The sequence below is a fragment of the Mus caroli genome, chromosome 4 (assembly GCF_900094665.2).
Source record: "Mus caroli chromosome 4, CAROLI_EIJ_v1.1, whole genome shotgun sequence".
NCBI lineage: Eukaryota > Metazoa > Chordata > Mammalia > Rodentia > Muridae > Mus > Mus caroli.
In genome coordinates, this window is record NC_034573.1 from 50,358,760 (window position 1) to 50,379,726 (window position 20,967).

Sequence of the window (20,967 nt, forward strand, 5' to 3'; positions counted from 1 at the left end):
AGATCTGGCGCCCTCTTCTGGAGTGTCTGAAGACAGCTACAGTGTACTTACATATAATAAATAAATAAATCTTTAAAAAAAAAAAAAACAACTAAAAGAGGGGCTGAAAGATGGCTCACTGGTTAAAAACACATGGTGCTCTTGCAGAAGTCTGAGGTTCAGTTCCCAGCGCTCATGTGAAGACTGCGACCTATCTGTAACTCTGGCTCCAGGTGACCCAACACCTACTCTTACCTCTGAGGAGCACTGTGCATACACATGCACACAGTCATATACATAAAATAAAACTTAAAAAAAATACTAAAATAGCACAGGGGAAAAAAATCTGTAACTTTTCCATATGCCCAAGTGTTACCCCATTCTCTCCTATGGAACCAAGGAACCTGCAATCCTGTCTCTTCAACTAAAAGTCATTATTTGTGTGTGTCTAGTTGTTTTAAAGATAAGGTCTGTAGCATGTTTCCAGGGGCTGTGGCTGCTTGTAGCCATGGGATCTCCAAGTGCCTGCCAGAGCAATGGAGAGACTGGCAGCCCAGGTCAACACAGGGCCTGCAGCGGCCACTCAGCTTTCCTATAGATTCTGGAGGAAAAACAAAAGCTAAGGTCTGGCTATGTAGCTCTGGCTGGGTGACTGGTGTGGCCCACTACATTATTTTAGCTTTCCTTACAGAACACATCTGCCATCAATTAATTCTGTCTGCTGTAACTTGTCTGGAATGGTTTTATTTTGCCTTTACTTTTTGAAGAGGGAAGAGAATCAAGTGGAAACTGCAGCTAGTGTCTTGGGCAACACTGCCATACTTCCAGTTCTTTAATCTTTATTTTTAAGAACAGAGCCATTAAACATAAAATTCTTGGTTGTCAGTCAGGCTTCTTGTTTTTCAGCTTTAAAACTTCATCTCTTTGTCTTTTCCTATGACTGTTTTGTTCCCTTAGTGCTGTAGTTAACCTCCTTCACGAGTTCCTCTTTATAGCTGGCAGTCCGAAGCTTCCCTGGAGTGTGCTGAGGTATGGGTGTGTCTGTGTTGACTCTGGAGTTTGCTGACATCTTTGGGCTATACTTTTCCTGACTTTCCCTCTCAGCTCTCGGCATGCCAACCGCATGCTACTAGAAGCTTGGCATGCATCTCTGAGGCTCTGCTCACCTCCAACTAGACTTTGCCATTATTTTACAACCGTAATTCTGTTAACTTCTTCTGGAAAGATGTAGACAAACATTTAAACCCTCCACACTGGCAACAGACAGAAGAAACAAATGCTGTTGCTCAAGTCTGGTTTAGGGAACTGGCAAGTTTAACTGGAATTAACTGGTTCCAGCAAGTTCAACTGGAATTGCTCAGACAAGTGGGTGAGGGATTACCTACAAGGGCACGGGCGACTGTAAAGGCAACTACAGCAGCAACATGAAAAGTCACATCCCCACTTCAGCCATCAACTTCTTCCATATTCTCAGGAAGAAGAACTCCGAGTGCCTCTGAAGAGCTGCCCTGTCAGCCAGGTACCCTGATGTCAGAACAGAACTGAAGGATGGCGTTTCACAACAGACACCAACCACACAAGCTACACAGACAAAGCAGACAAGAGACTGCACCGAACATGCAAACAATTCCTCAGAGGAAGCTGCAGAGTTTTGCTGCAGAATAACTTGAAGCTAACATGACTCTAGGAATTACCTAGCTGGTCATTTTCCAATGGCTTTAAGTGGCATTGGTCTGAACTTGACAATTTTATTCCTGTTTTCTGTGGAGAGGAAGTTATGTGACAACCTCAGCCTGCTATTGTCAAAGGACTTTCTGAGGAAGTAAATGTGTGGCAAAGGTGTATTCAAGGCTGACACTGAAGCTCCTCACTGCCCAGGAGAGTGGAGCTGTCACTTACTGGAACAGAAGGACTGTGAGGAGAACACTTTCTGATGTTACGTTGAGGTACCTATTAGATGCTCAAGTAGACGCTGTCTTGGTATTCCAGAAAACAATACCTTTACTCGGGGAAAAAAAAAAGCCAGATACCCAAATGGTATTTGAGGGCTCCCTCAAATGTTTAGTCCACTTAAATCCTACACAAGAAAGAAATGATTCAATACCCACAAATTAAGCTGAGGGAAGCAAAACTCATTGCAGCATGGAACAAATAAAGAGCCTGACAGGTGAGCACAACTGAGGCAGGCAGGCAAAAGTCCTGTGCAAAGAAACAGAACAATAAAGGGACAAAGAAGGGAAAGAGCCAACAGACAAAAGTACTGACCGCAGGTCAAACATGGTAAAAACTCACAGAGGGCTCATCTCTGTGTGACCACTACCTAAAGAACATACAGGAACAGCCATGAGACAGACAGACAGACAGACAGAAGTGCTAATGGAGTCAGCTGCAGGGGAGAAAGCAAATCGACTGTAATGAGCCTGACTGAAGAACAGGACTTCCGAGTGGTGACCACTCATGATAAGCGCAATGCAATTCCGTAGCAACTGTTACCCTTTATCATCCACTGCCGACAGTTACTAATGAATCATTGCAAGAGCTAGAGAAATTTTGAAAGCCATGATTTCACGTAAGCTTCACCATCCTCTGAAAACAGAACACTAAAATCTGGAAGTGGAGTCAAGCAGAGTTCGATAAATAGGGACAAGAACGCACCGAAAGCATAGAAAACTACCCTCGGAAAAGCCATCAGTGCAGGAGAAAATGCAGCTGTGCTTCTTGAGGACATAAACATAGGAAACAACACTACAGCTGAATCTGAAAAATAAGAAATGAAGACCTTATGCGAGCTGCCATGTGTGCCTAGTGAGGCCTCCCTCCCTTCATGAGGGAAGGCTAGTGGTCAAAGCCTTCTCAGAGTCTCCTCTGGGTCCTGATGTAGGGACAGCAATGGCCATACCACGCCCAGAGGATAGCGTTTCAAAACAGACACCAAAAGCACAAGCAACAAGGACAAAAACAGGTCCGTGGGACTGCAGCAGACTTAAACTCTCCACAGGAAGACTAGTGGCAGGAGGGAAGGGGCCAATGCAGAAACCGTGAGTCGGTGCACAGGCGCACCTGTCCATGGAGGTGCTCAGAAGACTGCGAAGGAGAGCCACCTGAACCCAGGAGCTTGAAGCCAGTGCCTGCAGCACCACCAGAAGACATCAAGACCAGAACCCCGGGAGAAAAGAAAGAAGGGCACAGTGCACTAACTACATTAAGGAGTCATGAGACTAGTTCAGAAACCTCTTAGTCTATGGCTGAGGGCAGAGAATATTTTCAGGATCCTTTTTTTTTTTAAACTGCACTTTCTGCTTAAGACTTGATGACAAAATAAAATGTACACAAATGAGATTTAAAAAAAAAAAACATTCTAGGCAGACTAACAGAAAAATTACTAATGTACAAAATGGATATACTTTAGTGAGCAGAGGTACTTCTGATAAGCCAAATGCTAGTTCCCATTTGCTTCTGCTAGCTTCTTCTGCATATGCACTCTAACAAGGACTTTGTCTACCAAGAATACTGGTTAATGTACCTTACCTTTGCAGTCAGGAGGAGGGCCAAAAGAAGGGTTCCTATGACTAGCAAGAATATGATGAAAATGCTAATAATTTTATCTAACATCTTCTCCAACCAGATGATCATCTGCATGGAAATGAAAAAGGAGGGTCACTTATCTTCAAAGTATCACTTAACAAACACATGTATGTATTCAAATATCACAAATACAGGATATCCAACGTTGCAAAGCAAACTATAGCATACCGATTAAAGCAATAAAAGCTATAAGCAACTTTAGGACGTTAAGTATTAATTGCTGCTGTTATGTGTAGAGTTCATTATTGTCATGGCTATGAGAAGAAAGTCAGCCAGAACACGATCCATGCGTACTCCTCAATTCTCCTTATGCTACATTCACATTTCAATCTCGAATTCATGAGGCCTGGTAAATACATTCCAAACAAAATTATGACACTCCATCATCAGTTGAACTCGTTTCATGAAGCTGTCTTATCAGTTGGCCAACACAGAAGGCTTGTGTATGCTCCTTGTGACACTCATCTCTTAAATTATACAGAAAACAGGAGCAAAGACAGACAGCAATTACATTCCAAGTGCAGTCTCCTTTCACTCCATTAGGGTCATAAAGATGGTAATTGTTGATGTATGTAATGTTACGGCAGTAATAACAGCAAATTCAGAGTGACGGCTCCCAGGCGCCAGACCTTGGGAGGTGGATGTGGTTCTACTGAGGTGGACAGTGGGTAGGTGAGTAGGTTTTTGTGTTTTTTTTAAAATTTGTTTTGGTTTTAAATTTTAATATTTGTAATGCTTTTAAATTTTAAAAAAGCTAGGTATAAGTGTTTATGTATTGGGGGGTACACACAGTGTGAGTATGGGGTCAGAGGACACTCTGAAGGGTGGGCCCTCTCCTCGCACCATGTGGCTTACACAGACTGAACTCAAGTCACTACATGTGGCCAAAGGTGCCCTTACCTGCTAATAAGCAGATGCTACCAGCCCCAGGGTTTTTATATTTTTAGATATTTCATGATAAAATGCTTTCAAAAGCCCTGCTATTCCACTAGAAGCTTCTCTTCTACTGAAACCATAAGATTTGTGACATGATCCTAACTCAATGAAGTATCTTAATCCTCAACATAGTAGCTGTTCCTTAATAATTAGATTTACGCTTTCCTTAAGATGTTATTGGATATTCTATCTTTACTAGAACATTTCTTATTTTTTACAACTCAAATAATCCTACATCTTAAACACATTTTGGTTTTAGAATATGTAACAATGATAACTTCTACACTTTCTGCCATGCAAAGCCACCATTTAACATTCAAAATTAGACTTAATTAGATCAAGAATGCCAATGTGCCATTGTGTGCCCATCAACCCAAGCACGAGCTGTATACTGCTAAGTTCTTCTAGTTAAATTAAAACTATGCTCACAATACAGTGAGTAAATTTACTAAAAGCAACAATTTTATAAAACAGCGCAACTTTTATATTTCTTTATTCAAAGGCTGAACTCTTCCTGTCTTCCATGAAGTACCCGTCCTTCACTTAGCGCCACAGTGAGCTCAGACACAAAAAGTTAATCTATGATGTTGACACTCAAGAGCTTCAAATGGAAGAGTTAAGCTTCAATGCATGCTACCAAAGCATCAGGGACAATGCAGAGATTAAAACAAAACAAAAACAAACAAACAACAGGTTTCTAAGGTATGGAAGGTCAGGTGTCTTACTCGGAAGATAAGTTCTAAAATCAATGAACGGACAAGTTTTGCATCAGGAAGCAGCTGGGCCCTAGGGTTCCTGGGGTAGCTCCCTGAGGAAAGGGCTACCTCACTCCTCTCCAAAGCTCTGTAAACCAGGAGTATGGATTATATCATAAATACTAAGCTTATTTCAGAGTTACAACCAGATTTGTTTCCATGAGTAACAGTTTGTAAAAGTATTGAAAAAAGCATCCTTAAAAGCATGGTTTTAAATAAAAATAATCTGAGAAAGCATGGAGCCCTAACCTCCTATTAGGTGGCATTAACATACAAACCATGAGATTCCATAGAGCCCCCAGCACAGTTTCAAACTCAAGACTTCATAGTTTTAAGTAGAGTGGAATCTTCCTAACTCCAATTTTGTCAGAAATTAAGCTTAAGACTTCAGAGACTCCTGTTCTTTCCAACCTGCTGCATACTAAAGGGTACGCTCTTGCAAAGGCCCCATGTCCAGTCCCAGCACACACATGGTAGCTCCACTGTCTTTAACTAGTTCCAGAGAACCCAATGCACTCTTCTGGCAGCATCAGACATACATGTGCATAGCACACATATATATACATCATACATATATACACATACAAAGTAATGAAGGCAAAACACTCATACACACTTAATCAATAGGCCAATAAAGTTGAATGAAGAAAAAGCAGCAGCAACTGGTGAGTGTGTGAGTGAACGAGAGCAAGAGAGACGTGGACAGAGGAGGTGAGTGAAAGAGAGACATGGACAGAGGAGGTGAGTGAAAGAGAGACGTGGACAGAGGAGGTGAGTGAAAGAGAGAAACGTGGACAGAGGAGGTGAGTGAAAGAGAGAGATGTGGACAGAGGAGGTGAGTGAAAGAGAGAGACGTGGACAGAGGAGGTGAGTGAAAGAGAGAGACGTGGACAGAGGAGGTGAGTGAAAGAGAGAGACGTGGACAGAGGAGGTGAGTGAAGGAGAGAGATGTGGACAGAGGAGGTGAGTGAAGGAGAGAGACGTGGACAGAGAAAGCTGAGTCTCTCTGGAGTACCAGCTGCTTTCTTCCAAGGAGGCGGATCTTCCTTGCCCATGCTCACAGTGAGCAAAGGCAACAAAACTAACCACACTGCTGGGCTGTGGAACACACATGGTCTCTAGGAATTTCTTCAGTCTTTTCAGGCCATGACCAATTAATAACCTTTAAGGTTTTGTTCTTAAAAGGAAACTATTTTAAAATGATGTGCTAAATATTTCAAATATGAAGAGAGGATATATTTTTAAAACTTAATTACACTAAGCCCTGTTCTAAAACTTCTAAGCCAACTGGCTTTGCATATCAAGCTATTAAGTATCATAATTCCTTATGCACTTCTCTAGAACACAAACAGAAATGCAGGCAGCTGCATCCCAACTACACATCAATGCTTTGAACACACTACACAGTTACTTAATCTCTTAGGACTCTTTTAACACTAACTCTGCTTTTCAGCTATACATTAGGCTCATAAATTAGGTTTCCTAATTCATTTAGCCCACTGAGATAGATATATTAAACTCCTTTAATTCTCCTTTATCTTGAGGACAATTCATTTCAATACACACCAACTGGGAAAACAGAACCACTTTACTTTGATTAAAGTTAAAAAAAAATGTATGTTATACACTGTCTCTCTCCCCCTCCCTCTCTCTACACACACACACACACACACACTCTATCTAGATATCTACATATAGATAGGTAAATAGGTAGGTAGGTAGACAGATATAGATGATAGAGACATACATACATACATAAATTGATGACAGACAAATAAATACACTCATGTCCTGACAGTAGTTTATGCGGAATCAGGGCATATACAACCACATACATGTGGGAGTAGACCATATATTTTACACATTGCTCGCTTGCAATCCAGTTTAAAATCTTAAGTGATGTCATCTCCCATGTCTTCATTTCACCAGGAAGGGAGGGAGAAGGAATAAATTCTGATCTCCATATTTAAATGTCATATCTGGATCTAGCAGGGTATGACAGTCTGCCATGCTCATGGCCTGAATTTGACCTTCAGCACCACAAAAATAATGACTAAATTAGCAAATACAAATAAGTAAATAAAAACTGAAAATAGAAATAGGTGACTGTGGCCTACATTCACATCTTTAAGGTTTGTTACACAATTTTTATCACACCCGAGTCATGCTTGTGTTTAAACAGGACACATACAATGCCACCTCTGGCACATCTGTCCTAAGGATCTGAGAGCCAAACGCTGCTCTCCCTTGACTAAATGTCAAAGACATAGCATTCCTCATACATATAGCTTGGCCCTAAGAATTTATATGAAATCTGCTTTTTACAATCCAATGCCAATCATGAAAAGGTTCCTACAGACAAACTTCATTCATGACTCATAAAACACAAATTTGCAGGCCATGAAAACTAAATAAATAACTGTTTCTGGGATACAGGAGTCCTAGTTAATTTCTGTCACCTTGACACAAACTAGAGTCATTTGAGAAGAGGGAACCACAGTTGAGAAAATGTCCCTACAAGACAGGTTTGTAGGCAACCTCGTGGAGCATTTTCATGACTGACTACCGTAGGCCCAACCCACTCTGGGTGGTGCCATCCTTCAGGTGGTCCTGAGTTATATAGAGAGGCAGGCTGAGCAGGCTAGAAGGAGCAAACCGGTAAGCAGTGTTTCCCTCCATGATGTCTGCTTCAGTTCCTACCTTCTCTTCAGGACGGACTGTTACTGAGACATGTAAGATCAAAGAAACCCTCTCCTCCCCAAGTTGTGTTTTACCACAGCAACAGAAGTCCAAGCTAAGACAATTAAAAAAAAAAACAGACCAAAAAATTACTAACCAAGAAATAAGATAAATTCAAGTGTTTTACAGGTTTGTCAATTTTTAAAACTTCTTGTGTCATTTATAGAAAAACTAGGAATAAAGACTTTCTTTCCTCTACTTAACGTGTTTCACACACAAAGGAACCAAAAGTTGGTAGTAGATGCCTGTAATCCTGGCACTCAAGAGACTGAGGCAGGAGGATAGAAGGCAGCTGAACTACACACCAAGACCCTGACTCAAAGAATGAGAGAGAGAGAGACCAGAGTTGCCACACTAGAGAAAACCCGTTTTCTGGACAGAAGAGCTATAAGATATAACCTCTTAAATACCTGACAAGGGACCCATTCATACCCTAGGAGCCTGGTGGGGGTTTCAATAAATGACTAGGACAGCATTCATATTTCGCGACCTTCCATAGCTTAAAGTTTTGAAAACAAATCTTAGTTTAATGTATGCACGGAAACACAGAATGAGAAAGGAGATAGTGATGGGTCGGGGCAGTGACAATCACACCCACACGTTGATTACCTTCTTATTTAGCCAGTGCCAGAGCTGGAGGACAGGGAGGTGAGAGAAGATAAGAAGAGTGGGATATCATTAGAGAATGAATGCACCAACAGCAGAGTCACTGAGAGCAGGAGGAGCTCAGCAGGAGACAGCGAGTTACAGAGCTTTCACAGAACGCTGCTATAGGATCAGGATGGCGGAGCGACCGCCCCACTACACGCTGTACCGTAGCTGTACCGGAACTTGGAACTCGCAATCTGCAGTCGGGATGGATCCTCTGCAGCGCAGAGCCCTGCACAGGCAGGTCCACCTAACTGCTTGTGCTCGGGACTCTGCTGACACCTCCCCAAAGCATCCCTTTCCTGCCACTAGGGCTACAGAGACATTTTTCGCTCAGTGCTCCTACTGTGTCAGGCAGACACTTCTCTGTGAAAACTGACTGACAGCTAGCACTCAAAAAAAATCACATTTTGAGATAAGTGCTATTATACCCACTTTATTGATAGTGAAACCAAGGCACAGAGAAGTTAAGCCTCTGTCCAAGGTCACAGGGCTGGTAAATAACAGATGTGGGACCTGAAAGCAGAGTGTGGATTTAGATTCCATGTCTTTTAACCACTAAGTTCTCAGAAATTAGCAATTTCTTGGCATTAAAGCTGTGCTTCTGTCTCTGGGGGTCCATGACTGGTTAAGTTTCCCTGTAATTTATCACAGTATCTGACAAACAAGAATCATTCCAAAAACATTCCCGTCTGAGCCACCACCCCATTACCTAACATTCTCTCCTTTATAACAAAAATGACCACAATTTCATTTCATCTAAATCCACTCTATAATTCTAAGCCTTAAATTTTCATGGAGAGTCAGATATGAAGCACATTATCAATGTTGTGAAATGGACTGTTCAAGTCACGGAACACAAGGACCCCATTGGAGCAGCCCAACCATACCTTGCTATCGACTTTTAGTAAGAACTTTCCAAGCCCGATGATGGGCCACGGTGCCAAGGCCTCCTGCCGCTCCTTCAGGAAGCACTCAATCACCTGCCACCACGCGCGGCAGCGTTTCTCCAGGAAGCCCACCACTCCAAAGTGGATCACGAGCTTTTTGATGATCCAGACTATAAAGAAGATACAAACACAAAGGAAACAGATTTGAAAGGCAGAACTTAAGTTCCCTACCTTCCATTCTAAACAGTAAAGCCAGGACTAAACCAAGATCAAGGCAGAAGGGAGCGGGAAGGACCACAGGTACTTGAGAAGAAACTGGCCAGCCACACTTTCAAGGAAGCCCCACTAGCTGAACATCACTTCTGGGAAGCTGAATCCCAGGATGAGTCCGGCAGGGCTCACTGTCCAGCCTACAAACATCATGAACTACAATGGCCTTCATAGCTTCCTTCTTCCTAATTAAGGAAAACTGAGTTCCAACATTTACTGATTTCCTTGGCTGCCCTTCCCAGTGGCTTTGTACCACAACAGGCAGTATTTCCAACTGTGCTCCTGTTTGCTCACCCGATGGTGCTCTGAACAGAGGTCAGAGGTCAGCAGAAAGTCAGCTGTTAAAGCCAACTAGGAAGACAGGCTACTTATTAATGAAGGTGGGCCTATGTAATGATTTCTTTCCAATAAAACTTCTTTAACTCCTGGGACCAATATTCTTAATCCAACTTTATAAGCTGCATGTCAGTATGGTGGTTTGTGTAAGAATGGTTCCCACAGGCTTGCTGGGTGGTGGCCTTTAATCCCAGAATTCAGGAGGCAGAGACAGGGAGAACCTCCATAAATTCAAGGCCAGCCTGATCTACATAATGAATTTCAGGACAGCCAGGGCTAGCTATACAGAGAAGTCCTGCCTTGAACCAAAACAAAACCAGAAAGCAAGAAAAGAATGGATTACCACAGGCTCATAAATTTGACTACTCAACTGGTGGAACAATTTGGGAAAGATAAGGAGATGTGGCCTTGTTGGAGGAAGTAGGCTAGGCAGGAGGTTCTGAGGTTTCAAGAGCCCACCCAAGCCATTCCCTGAATGTGTGTATGCCTGTGTGTCTGTACCTTCTCTACCCTTTCATAGCTGTTCTATCAACATCTAAGTTCTCAGCTACTACTCCGGCTCCATGACTGCCTGCCTGCTGCCATGCTACCCACCATGACGGACATGGAACAGTGAGCCTCTAATTAATGCCTTCTTTTATAAGAAGCCTTGGTGCTTTGTCACACCAATAGAAAAGTTAACTAAAATAGTATGATATAAAAGTTCACAAATTCCTTCATTAGATTTTGTTTTGTTTGTCTTTGAGACAGGGTCTCTCCATATCCCTGGATGTCCTGGAACACTCTGTGGCTGATAACTGTCTGAAACTCAAGTTCCACAGGACCTAGTATCCTTTTTCGGCCTCTGTGGGCACGCATATGTATGCCAACACCCATACACATAAAATAAATGTTTTTCTTATGACCTAAACACAAACATACAACTATTTTAAGATGGCAATAAAATTGTATCAAATATGCAAATCCCATTGTTTAAAAAAGGAGAACAAGTCTGAGAAGGTAAGTCCATACTTAACCGAGTAACAACCTGCAACAGGCACCGGCAGCAGCTGCACAATCCACAGGTTCAGCCAGAGCTGCACAGCAATGATGGCCCACACAAGAGACACAAAGTAGATGTCACTAGTTTTCTTCTTCCTGAGAAATGTTCCCATCTCAGGCCTCTGTCTGCCCAAAGTAGGTGAAGGAGAAGAGGGTGAGGAACGAGAGGAGGATGAAGAAGAAGCAGACAATGCTGGAGGGGGTTCTCCCGTGTCTGTGGGCTCTAAAAAAGGCAAAGACAGAAAGTCACACATTGTTTTAGTCCACATGAAAAAACAACAATACAAAATATACTACGCTGGAAGTACAGCAGGATCGCATCAGGTTAAAGAGACAGAAGATCTGCACTGAAACAAACCTGCCATCAGGGTCCTGGTCTAGGAAAATCAGGTTTCTGGGAGACAGCAAATATTCTACCTTTTCCTGTATACGAGTTAAGTATTTTTTGAGATTCATCTTTATTTTACTTATATGGATGCTTTGCCTACATGCATCTGTGCACGTGGGTCAAGGCTAAAAGTGACGCAAATGATAATATGCTTTTGTTTGTCCTTGTTCTGCTCGTCGGATCTGAAAATTCTAGGTCAGTGGGAATGACAGATGCCAGAACACTAACTCCATAACCTAGGGATCGTCCTGCACCCCTCTGGAAACATGGTTTCGTGTATAAGGAAAGCGTGCGTTCCTACTTCTCCACATAGCTCTTTCCTAAACTGCTCCTTCTTTAAATATGTCTTAAGTCAGTTCTTCAAGAAAAGCTTGCTATGTGGGTGGGAAGAAAAAAGGTTCAGCTGGTAAATTACTTGGTACATAAACACAAGACCTGGCTCAGGATCCCCAACATAAACATAAAAAGGGCTGCAATCCCAGTGCTCAAAAACAGGGACAGAGATCACTGAAGTTCACTGCCAAACAACTGAGGGAGCTGATAAGCTGCAGCCATGAAAGACATTACTTCGAAAAATAAGATGAAGAAAAACAGTGGTATCGACATCTGGCTTCTACACACACCGGCACACATCATAAACATATGCACACAACACACACACACACAACCATTCTGTAATATTTTCCACCTCCAAATATCCCTGGCACTAATGGATGTCTTAGCACAAAGTAGAACAGACTTACACACTCTGATTTCTGGGAGAATATGGTACAGTATGGCTCCAAATCTGGTATGAATCTACCAGTTGGATGTCACAGAAGCTAGGCCTCACAGATCAACCAGAGGGTCTGCTTTGGGAAGCCAGTAAATATAAATATTAAAAAAAAATATATATATATATATATATATATATATATATGTGTGTGTGTGTGTGTGTGTGTGTGTATATANATATATATGTGGTATATATATATATATATATATATTTATTTATTTACATATACATACAGCATAAGGCATTCAAATGGTACTTTTACTTAAAGAGAAAAAAATTCCAGGGGAAAAAAAATGTAGAAAATGTGGAAAAGAAAAACACCCACCTACAGATTGAGAGTTTGGAAGGGAATAAAAAGCATCAAAAACAGAATAATGTAGAACTGGCTGCTAGAAAAGGAAGAGAAAATAAAAAAACAAGATAAGGAGAGCACAAAGCTGGGTAGAACCATGGGTAATAAGTATCAGAAGGGCATGTTTAAAACAGAAGCAAGGGAAGGGGCCGGGACAGGAAACCCAAGAGGAAAGCAACTGGAAACACGAGAAGAATACATGAGGACTGTGGTGTAAGAGAGCAGTCAGGATGAGAATCAGGCAGGAGCAGCAAGCCTGGTCTTCACTCTGTCCCCTCCCTGTGTCCTGCCATGGCTTTCAGGTCAGTCACCTGCCGGCGGGTCAGAGGGCTGGTCTTCAGTGCTCGACTCATACCCAGTGATGGAGATGGCCAAGTTTGCAAGAGTAGAAGCTGCCATGGAGATCACTTGTCCTGGTAATTCTGCCCCTGTAAAGGGTCGGAAGGGGAGAAGAAACGCAGCGTTAAATTCCTTTAAGCAAATAAACAGGAACTAACCCCTGCCTACTTAAACCAAAACTGTTTTCAGTAGAACAAACCCCAATGGTTAATATAGTGATTTCTCAGGCACTGTGGGTCTTTACCAAGGAAGACCACCTCAAAATCGTCAGCTGCTTGTTCCGGACAGTCTGTGTTCTTCATGTGAGAGCCCCCTGCGGTAAGCAGCCAATACTGCACCCAAGCAAATTAGTTCAAAATGCTGGGCTTTTTTTTTTTTCTTTAACTTTACCAGATGACTTTAATTCACATTTCCACTAGAAAACATTGCATAGAGTCTGAGAGCTCGCTGATTTAACTCTTATGGTGTTCATAGGTTCTAATACAGTATGGGAAAGGCCACATTTATTGTTCACAGTAATAACATTACGTAAATGAACATGCAAATATATGGATATTGTACAAAAACAGATCTACAAAGTATAAAACATCAACAAAGAGAATATCCACCAGTGGAAAATCTAAAAGAACATTATTATTTGGTTCACTGTAAATTTTCTGCTGGATAATACCAAACTCTCATCTGCACTGGATTCAAATCAAGCATCTACTGACAAGTGAGGTGTGTCTTCGAGGGTCAGTCTCTTGACAGGCTACGGCAGACTGAGCAGACTAGCGCACACAGCATCGGGTTCCAGTATACTACTTTCTTACACCTTAGAGGTCATTTATCAATACTCCCCAAAGTGCCATGTGCAAAAGCAGTTTCCATCAAGCAAGTATGCATGTGCAAGATGGGTAACGAATGACACACTGCCGTTTGGAGGCACACAGCTCCCACAGCAAGTACTCCGCAGTCCTATGGCTTATCTGCAGCAACTTAGTCAAAGTTCCAGAATTTCTGAAGGCCGATTTCTATGTTAATGGCAAGCAGCAACAGCCATGGCCTTCTGTCCAAAACATTCCTGTAGTTAATGAGCACTTCTGACTACATTGTTTCCATCTATGCCAGGGTCAACAGTAGATGTTTAGCTTTGTGAAAATACACACACACAATTCCCAGATGCTACTCAGTACCTGCTACTCATACCAGCTGCAGTAGATTCTAAACTTAAGGCCAAAGGCCATTCTAATCACCAAGTCACAGCCACTCACAGGCAGGACCTTACTTCTGGAAAGACTGACAAATGAGAAGTCTGCCAATCACGGAAAATAAAACATTACCTTTCAGTAAGTCGAAGAATTATTAGCTCCAATTAATCCCATACATCAAACAAATTAAAGATTGGCCATCTACTTGAGATAGGAAGCAGGAGTGGCTCTTTGATCAATTTAGCCATCAAAATGCAAAGTTACCAGGTTAATCCTGTCCTGTTCCATGCCTCAGTAAATGCCATATGGAAGAAGCTTGTTCTAAGGCACTCGGGGAGAAAATCTCACTCACAGTCCAGAAAGAAGACATAAGCTGCATGTCTGTGCTGGGACCGCAGTCTCCTGATCTACACACTCAAGTCCTTTAACTATAGCAAAAGGCAAGCATCAACTGAGGGAGAAAATAAGTACCTTTTATGTCTGACATGTCCTCATTGCTTACTAGTATATGTGTTGGGGATAAAGACAAAAACCCAATTCCCAGAGTGTAGTGAAGAGACATACCCAGATTTAAAACAAAACCAAAACCCATAAAAACCGTAAGTGACAAACTACAGCTGTCCTACATGGAGTAGGTGTTTCACTAGCTCTTAAGACAAGAAATCCGACATAACTGGAAAATAAGAGAAGGGCTCTCTCTTTAAAGGCTTATTATTTGTTGTATATAGGTGCTTAGGCTCAATATATGTCTGTATATCACATGTGTGTAGTGCCCACAGAGACCTAAGAGAGCAGATCCCCTGAAACTGGAGTCCCAGATGGTTTCAGCAGCAAGTTGCTCTTAGCCTCTAAGTTATTTCTCCAGGCCCAAAGGAAGAGTTTTCTTTAAAAATGAAAATATAATTGATATTGTAATAGAGGAGAGGGAATAAAACAAATACCAAAAATAACCTTAGGCTAGAAGGAAGCTAGCTGGAAGGCCATGGAGAGAAGCGGACATGCAAACAGCAGCAAAAGAAGGCCGGTGCATGGAGAGCGCAGATGCTAGGGGGACACTGGGATCAAACAAGCAGAGCTATAACCAGAAAGCCAAATGACATTAGGCAGAGATCATACTGTCAGCTTTAGTCTTTATCGAAAGAGGAAGAGAAATGCACTGGCATTGTAAACAGGGAGTAATCTCCGTCCTTCCCCATGGAAATATAGTGCAATATATAGATACAGACTTGTGTGTAGGTCTAAGAAGTGACCCTGTGTGTGTTCTACTCAGTTTCTCACAACAGCAACAGCATTCTAGTCAGGCCAGCAGCAGGACACAAGCATCCTCGCCACTGCCCTTTCAGAATCCACACAGTGGCCGCCTGCCTGGGAACTAAGTGACCAGTTCTGAGAGAAACTTAAATCAATCTTGCTATTCTGGAGAAGGACTGGAGAGAGGAAACCTGGATGTGATCTCCAGCGTGTGGAAAAACTGACAGGTCACAGGCAAACGTGCCAAGCCCTCCAGATTATCCAACAGGGAATGGTAGGGGCTGGCGTGAAGATACTTGTAGAAGTAGTTTCACAAACCATCTGCAGCAGAGACAGGACAGGACTAGATTCTCAGGAGTGTGCCCAGGAGAGAGAGCAGTGGAAGGCCCCAAACAAAATCACAGTGAGGATACCTTGAACAGTAAAAGGGTGGGGGACAACTTCCTGTCAAAATGTAAAATAGGGCAGGCAGCAAGTACTCGCTCCTCTGCAGTGAGCAGCAGTCAGTGGCCCAGAACCAACAGACTTCTGCAGAGGCAATTTAATTATGAGAAGGAGACTCACTTGAAACACCCTAAAAAACAACTTCCATGGTGAATTTTAAATTTACTCATCTAAGAGGAGTAACACAAGCAACCAGGACTTTAACCTCACATTCAATGTAAAGCTAAAACTAACAGTTACAATCAATATGTTAAGAATTAATGCCAAATAGTGCAGAAGGTTTGAGGCGCACAAAGGACAGAAGCCTAATCCATAACAGGAGCCCAGGGGACAGTTTCCAAAGGTCTTCTCGTCTATGAGTCATAGATCATGTATTCTTTAACTCAAACACCAGCCACATAAAGAAACAGAACAAGTCTATCTTGGGGTAAGAAGGAGGAATTGGAGCTTAAATAGGAGCAGTAGAAACATGTTCCAAGACAAAAGAAAAAAGAAAAAAAGAAGCAAAGGAAATCACAAAGAAAAGCAGTGTCCTCTTCAAAGGGTTACAAGCAGTCCAATGTGGCCGAACACAGGTTTAGGAGAGGAGTGCACAGATATCTGGGAGATGGAGATCAAAATGGAAAGCCACAGCTTCTATACATGGAGGAAGGCCCTACTTAGTATGTTCTTAATATGTGGGTGGCAGTAGGAGAATCCCTGACAACCACACGCCCAGTCTCCTCATCCGCAAAATGAGCTCCACCTAATTTCCACTTTGGATGTGACTGGGTGAGAAGACACACATCGAAGGCCTGACTGCTTCCTGATATTCAGAAGGTCTGCCGAGAGCTCCTTTGTGGTTACCAACAACAAAGTACTGTGGTGGACAGCACCAACTGTTGGCATAAGCCACTAGTGTCTACACTATTTCTCTGTAGCTCCCATCCTTCAGCTAGTAGTACAGTTATGCCCTAAGTCATCCTCTCCCTAGCAGACACGTTTGTATCTTCTCTCAGGGTTACGCAACATTCTGCACACTTCAAGGTCTGAAAATTAAAACCAGCAAGTTAAATCATCAAAATTACAGCATAAAGACTATTCACTTTTCTAGTGTCAGTAAAATATGTAGTACATATTCAGTGACAACTAGGCATTCTGTGATTGTGAGTGATTAGGGCCTCACACTTCAAAAGAGTCAAAGGAGCAGCACGCAGGGAACATTAACAAAAGGTACTTGAACTTTATGGACCCAAGCCCTGGTGACTTACCAAGCAGATACACATTTTAATAAGCTCTATCTACATGTTATGTTTCTGCACTTCAAAAACCCCAAGGTCTGGACATGTGAAAGCCAAGAATGAGATTCTAGGTAAGGTCATGGGACTAGATTTAAAATGCAGCTAAAAATAGACATATAAACACGGGTACATGATCTTGAGCTCAAGGACTGGGAGTGGGGTGGAGTGGAGAATACCCAAGGTTTCAGGTATCAGTCTGCACAGGGTCAGGGTCAGTATGGGGGCACTAAGTCCAAAGAAGGCCACAGACAAGACACAAAGTCAGAGCTAATGTAAGTCCACCATTAGCAGATTAATTTCCCAGTGTGGATGGGAAAGCACATGCTGATATGAGTATAAATAAGAAGCTACTTCATTTGCTGTTCTCCCAGAGTAATGACGAGAAACCGAAAATACCTGCTGCTGACACGAGGTACTGTACACAGGAATGCCTGCTAGCCCGCAGTGACCAGTAAGAAGGCTGCTTCCCTTCACACCTTCCTCTCAACAGCTTCTAGTTGCTATCCAGTGCACAGGGCCTGGATATAAATGCAGTTCCTCTAGGCTATAAGGGAAACTGTAGTCACTGCAGAGCAGGAGATGGACACTTGGCTTTGTTCCTCTTCTCTCTACATGGGCTTCACTGGACCAAGCTTGTTCTTTCATATCATGTGCTCTCCCCAGAGCTTCCCTGCAAAAGTGGTTTTCTTTCTTTCTTTTTTCCTGTCCCGTCCCCCACCCCCACCCCCCAGGTTCTTTTTTGTGTGTTTTTTTTTTTGGGGGGGGGGGGGGTTGTTGTTGTTTTGAGACAGGGTCTCACTATATAGCCCTGACTGCATGACTTTAATTCTAGTATTCCTTGAGAGGTAGGTCTCTGTGAGTTCCGGGCTAGCCAGGACTACACAATGAGATATAGTCTCAAAAACAAACTAATATAAGCATATCTGTCCTGGAACTCACTCTGTAGACCAGGCTGGCCTTAAACTCAGAGATCTGCCTACCTCTGCCTTCCAAGTGCTGGGATTAAAAGCATCCGCCACTACCTTCTGGCTAGCAAAGATACTTCTAACGATTACTACCTAGCAGAACAGCTCCCACGTGGGCCACACTACTGCTCCAGGCTAACCATCTTGGATTAGAGACACATCAGAAGCCTGGTTTTCCTAATTTTAAAAAAAGATTTTTATTATTTTCCCTTCACTTTATTTTGTATTTATTGGTGTTACAGCTGGATGTATGTCTTTGTTCCACGTGCCTGCAGTGCCCACAGTTCTGATCTGCAACAGATGGTTGGTGCTGGAAATAGAACTCAGAGCCTCTGGAAGAAGAGCCAGTGCTCTGAAGTGCTGAGCCATCCCTCTAGCCCCTTTTTTTATTCTTTCAATTTTGGTTGTGGGGGTAGAGAGAGAGCATCTGTGTGGGGCAGTGGACCGTGCCACCAGACAGAAGATCTGGCAAGGTTGAAGTAGGTTCAAAATCCCTGGGAATTTTCATAATTGAGAAAGGTAGGCGTTAGAACCAACTCCTGGCCAGGTCTACATGTCTCAGACCACGTGACCACAACACACGACCAAAGTCTTTTCCCATGTAAACAGAGCATCCCTAACATCTCAGACTGAGCCAATGAGAAGTATTTACCCCTAGATCCCACCCCACCCCAAAATGTCTATAAGGTCCCTTGTCTACAAGGAATAAAGTGCTCCAGTTATTTCACCAAGAGTTATCTGCGACCACCTATTTAATAGAGCTGTAACACTAGGGAAGAGTTTTCTCTGGAAGCTTTTTCTGCTAGACCTCGGCCCCACCCAGCAGGCCCTGACCAAGCTTTCAACACCGCAGCTATCTAACACCATTCACAATTAATCACAGCCACATCCTGACACTCAGCAACTTCAGCTTCTACCTGACAGCTCGCTGCATACCACTGCGAGCCACTAACTCCAGGGTTGCGACTGCATCGGAAAAGGTCTCCAGCAGCAGGCTCTACCCTAGCTTCCCCAAGGACAGTTCTAACATTCTGGCTGTTCCAGCCAGGCCAGCACCCCTCGGTGCTTTTGTTCTGGCCTGACTAGGGGTCCTCAGATTATGCTCTGCCTTCCTTCCCGGATCAGCCTGCTGGCTGTGCTCTAGTATGCAAACCAACATCTGTGTGCAGATTCCCGGAGGCCAGAAGATAACGTTGGGTCCCATGGAACCAACCATGGAGTTATAGGCAACTGTGAGCCACCTGACATGGGTGTTGGGAACTGAACTCTGGTCCTCTGAAAGAACAGTGTGTGCTCGTAACCAATGAGCCACTTTTCACTTTTGAAAAGTCTCATCTCATACTCAGAACAAACCTCTGAATCCAAATATCAAACATACACAAAAAAATAGGAGTCTCACTGGATTGCTTAAAAAAATAGGATGGCCCCCCCCAAGATCTCTCAGACACTGGACCACCAACCACACAGCATACACAAGCTGATATGAGGCCACCAACACACATACAGCAGAGGACTGCCCTGTCTGTGTTCAGAGATGATGCACTTAACCCTCAAGAGACTGGAGGCCCCAGGTAGTGTAGAGGTCAAGTGGCGTTGAGGGTGGGGACATCTACACGGAGACAGGGGGTGGGTGGGTGAATAAAATATGGAGTATAAAATAAATAAATAAAATTTAAAAAATAGGATGGCATGTTAACATCACCAAGGTTCATCACTGGTGAAAGTAATGCTGGTATTCTCTCTATAGGCCAAGGGAACACACTGTCACTTTTTTCCAGGGGTGGTGTTTGAATGTTTGCCCCATCCAAAGCTCATGGTGAAATGCAACTGTCACTGTAATAATATTAAGGGTGCCACGTGATGCTGCAATGAGAAGGTGGGCCACCAGATATGGACACCTTGATACACACACCTACCCTTCAGAACACTGTTGGCATCTCACTGCATCAGCCAGCCTGTGCAAACGACAAGAAGTAGTCTAGCACAGAAGACAGACTAGGACAGGTGGTTTCTACCTAGTGGGACAGCATCCAGTGGACAGAGAAGTGATGAGCCAACTGGGCTAACAGAGGAAGAAAGGTAATGACAACTACAACTGAGCCAAGACAGCAGTGTTGATGCTTTCACTGTGGATAATTCCTGCTCACTCAATGTGGCAAGGAAAGAAAAGGACAAGGGGCTGAAGGTCACGGACCTTGGCTTAAATCACAGCTCCACCCATGTGACTGGGGGTGCCTCAGAACCCCAGAAATGAAACACCTTCCTCAGCAGATGGAGGTACCATCAGTTCCATTTCATTTGTTTTGGTTTGTGTTTTGCTTGTTTTGCTGTTGTTGATGGTGGATTTCTAAAGACAGTCCATTTGAAAGTACCTCATAAAGCTAAAGCCATGGCTCAGTGACTAAGAGCACTGGCTGTTCTTCCAGAAGACCTGGGTTCAATTCACAGCACCCGAATTGCAGCTCCATCTCTAATTACAGTTTTGAGGATCTGATGCCTCTTCTGGCCTCCTTGGGCACTGCATGCACTCTGTGTGTGTGTGTGTGTGTGTGTGTGTGTGTGTGTGTGTGTGTGTGTGTGTGTGTGTGTGTGTAGGCACACCTATACACATAATAATAAAAATAAAATTTAAAAGTATCCCAAAAAGTTCTTATTCAAGAGAACCTTGAACACATTTTTCCCCTAAGTGAATTAAAGTTCCAGGAAATACCACCCAAGAGTTCCCGCCGGGCGTGGTGGCGCACGCCTTTAATCCCAGCACTTGGGAGGCAGAGGCAGGCGGATTTCTGAGTTCGAGGCCAGCC

At 43.1% G+C, this 20,967-nt stretch overlaps 1 protein-coding gene and 1 non-coding gene across 5 annotated transcripts in view; one reads left to right on the forward strand and one right to left on the reverse strand.

Moving 5' to 3' along the window:
* Tmem245 (transmembrane protein 245) overlaps positions 1-20,967 on the reverse strand; it is a 75,779-nt gene that overhangs the window by 40,809 nt on the left and 14,003 nt on the right. For 2 of the 4 annotated variants that reach the window (XM_029475924.1, XM_029475923.1), the window contains exons 4-8: positions 13,006-13,122; positions 11,166-11,402; positions 9,533-9,702; positions 8,604-8,627; positions 3,508-3,612 (exon numbers count right to left, since the gene is read on the reverse strand). In XM_029475924.1, coding sequence (XP_029331784.1) covers positions 3,508-3,612; positions 8,604-8,627; positions 9,533-9,702; positions 11,166-11,402; positions 13,006-13,122 — 653 coding nt within the window. The remainder of the gene's footprint in view (positions 1-3,507; positions 3,613-8,603; positions 8,628-9,532; positions 9,703-11,165; positions 11,403-13,005; positions 13,123-20,967) is intronic. The other 2 variants (XM_021161328.2, XM_021161326.2) reach the window with 1 other exon arrangement.
* On the forward strand, positions 453-579 carry LOC115030970. Its single transcript, XR_003836564.1, has one exon. It is a non-coding gene; the product is annotated as a small nucleolar RNA SNORA44 (small nucleolar RNA).